The sequence below is a fragment of the Centroberyx affinis genome, unplaced genomic scaffold (genome assembly GCF_046629955.1).
Source record: "Centroberyx affinis isolate AG114_WGS23_722 - 3 ecotype Tasmania unplaced genomic scaffold, CSIRO-AGI_Caff_v1 ptg002434l_1, whole genome shotgun sequence".
Lineage (NCBI taxonomy): Eukaryota > Metazoa > Chordata > Actinopteri > Beryciformes > Berycidae > Centroberyx > Centroberyx affinis.
In genome coordinates, this window is record NW_027280678.1 from 25,495 (window position 1) to 27,500 (window position 2,006).

The 2,006-nt window shown below is 43.0% G+C and overlaps 1 protein-coding gene across 2 annotated transcripts in view; it reads right to left on the minus strand.

The window, feature by feature from the left end:
- Positions 1-1,226: 1,226 nt before the first annotated feature.
- tnpo2b (transportin 2b) overlaps positions 1,227-2,006 on the minus strand; it is an 11,077-nt gene continuing 10,297 nt past the window's right edge. For both annotated transcript variants that reach the window (XM_071533808.1, XM_071533807.1), the window contains exons 23-24: positions 1,491-1,620; positions 1,227-1,360 (exon numbers count right to left, since the gene is read on the minus strand). In XM_071533808.1, coding sequence (XP_071389909.1) covers positions 1,513-1,620 — 108 coding nt within the window. In that variant the 3' untranslated portion in view covers positions 1,227-1,360; positions 1,491-1,512. The remainder of the gene's footprint in view (positions 1,361-1,490; positions 1,621-2,006) is intronic.

Here is a 2,006-nt window from a genome sequence, read left to right on the forward strand (position 1 = left end):
TGTGCGAATTTAAGTTCACTATGGAAACAAAAATCATCAGTAGCAGCAAAGAAAAAAAACTGATGGACCATTTTTTAAAACATTATAAAGATCACAATGACATTGCCAATCACTGTTCACTTAAGATATCAATATGGCATCAAATGGATATCAGTACGAATGTAGACGTAGACACATACACACTCACGCACACACACACACACACGCATACACACTTGGTCACAGTTAACAGGTGCAAAGGACATTGCGGTGGGAGTCAAGTTTTAGCTCTGTACCATATCAAAACAATACATATTTCACACTGTTAACACAGAATGCTGAAGTAAGGATATACAAACAATTGCACATGCACGCACACACAGATACACACAAAACCTCAAGGAGACAACTAAGGATGTGATTTTTTTAGATTCCTCCCCTCTGGTGAGAAAACAAATGTTTTAGCCCTAATCCTCCCTTCCTAGAGGAATGGTTTCTGTGAAGCCAAGAGGAAAGACACTTGCTCTTTTTTTTTTTTTTTTAAATTATCATCAGGTAGAAAATGTGACAGGAATATGTCTGATAGATGGACAGCTCTGTGAAGCAGCACTCTGGTCAAAATGAAGGTAGGAAACGCAGATGCGGATAGCGAGATTATTTTACAGTTAGCTAGAATTCAGTGACTACGGATGAAGTAATTCATATTGAATCCTATTCCCCGGAAAAAGAAAGATATTATCACCCAGAAATGAACAGAGTTTAGACACCTGTCTGTCCCTAACTACTTATAGTAGGTCTCAATAGTCTAAATAACAGTGCCACCCACAGTCAGTTCCATGTACTGCATGTACAGCATGTGCAAGTATGTGTGTGTGTCTGTGTACGTTTGTCTGTCTGTGTCAGTCAAGCTATCAGTTACTCTTTAGTTTTATAATCCCATTAAAACCTTAACAGTCCCTGTCCTCCCAGACAAGTAACTGACCTTTCTATACCTGTCTCTTTCCCTGCCTTGTTAATTCATTTCCCTCCCTCTCTTTCCCTGGACTTCTCTATACTGCTCTCTTTCCCTGCGTCTCTCTATCCCTCTCTTTCCCAACCTGTCTATCCCTCTGTCTCCCATCTAGGTCTGTCTCTCTGTCCCTCTCGCTATCTGTCCCTACCAGTTAGTTTTTCTGTGTCGGGTCCCTGCCTAGTTAATCTAGAGGTGTCCCCCTGTCCCTCCCTCCCACCCGCCCACCCTCCCTCTATGGACAAACACATAGGGCGTGGGGGCCGTCCGTCAGGGGGAGCGGCCAATAGCGTCCCTCTCCCCCCCCCAGATCAGGGCAGTGCAATACACAGATGGATGAGTTTCCCATTCACCCTCCTCCTGCTGGCTCACCTGGTGGGACGGACAAAAAGGGACAGTAGACAGAAATAAGTTCACTTCAAAATGCCGAAAATTGTATCTCTGAGTTGAAAAAAAAAAAAAACATAATTTGTGTGTGGGAACCAGGCTCCGGTGAGATTACCTCTGGGGTGGGTGTAGAGGCTCTAAACGCCATAGCAGGCTGCCAGTCTTTCCTTTAGCAGTGGAGGGAACTGCTCTGAGAACTGCTGCCAGTTCTCCTCTCCAACCTGTTCCTTAAAACCATGCAGGATCTGGGGAGGGGGACACAATAGAGAAGTTCATCCTCAAGGTTTTCAGCAATTTATGGTCAAGTCAGGCCAGAGACAACACAATCATCCCTAGGGTTGGGAAATGTTCAGCAATGTCGATTGAATTCCTTCTCAACACTCTGATTCCTTAACAATTCCCTTATTGGTTCTTTTCTCCTCTACCATAAAACCTCCAATAAAGTCTGGGTCTCAAATAGTGGCCCTCTAACCATAGCATGTGGACTGTATGAGTAAATAAAGGCTGGTTAAAAAAAAATGTCAGTCTAATATTTATAGCCCAAAAAACATTACTAAAGTATCACAAAATATATCACCAAAAAGAGATGTTGCATGTAGACATGTTTATCTCGTTGCCATAGATACAAGCA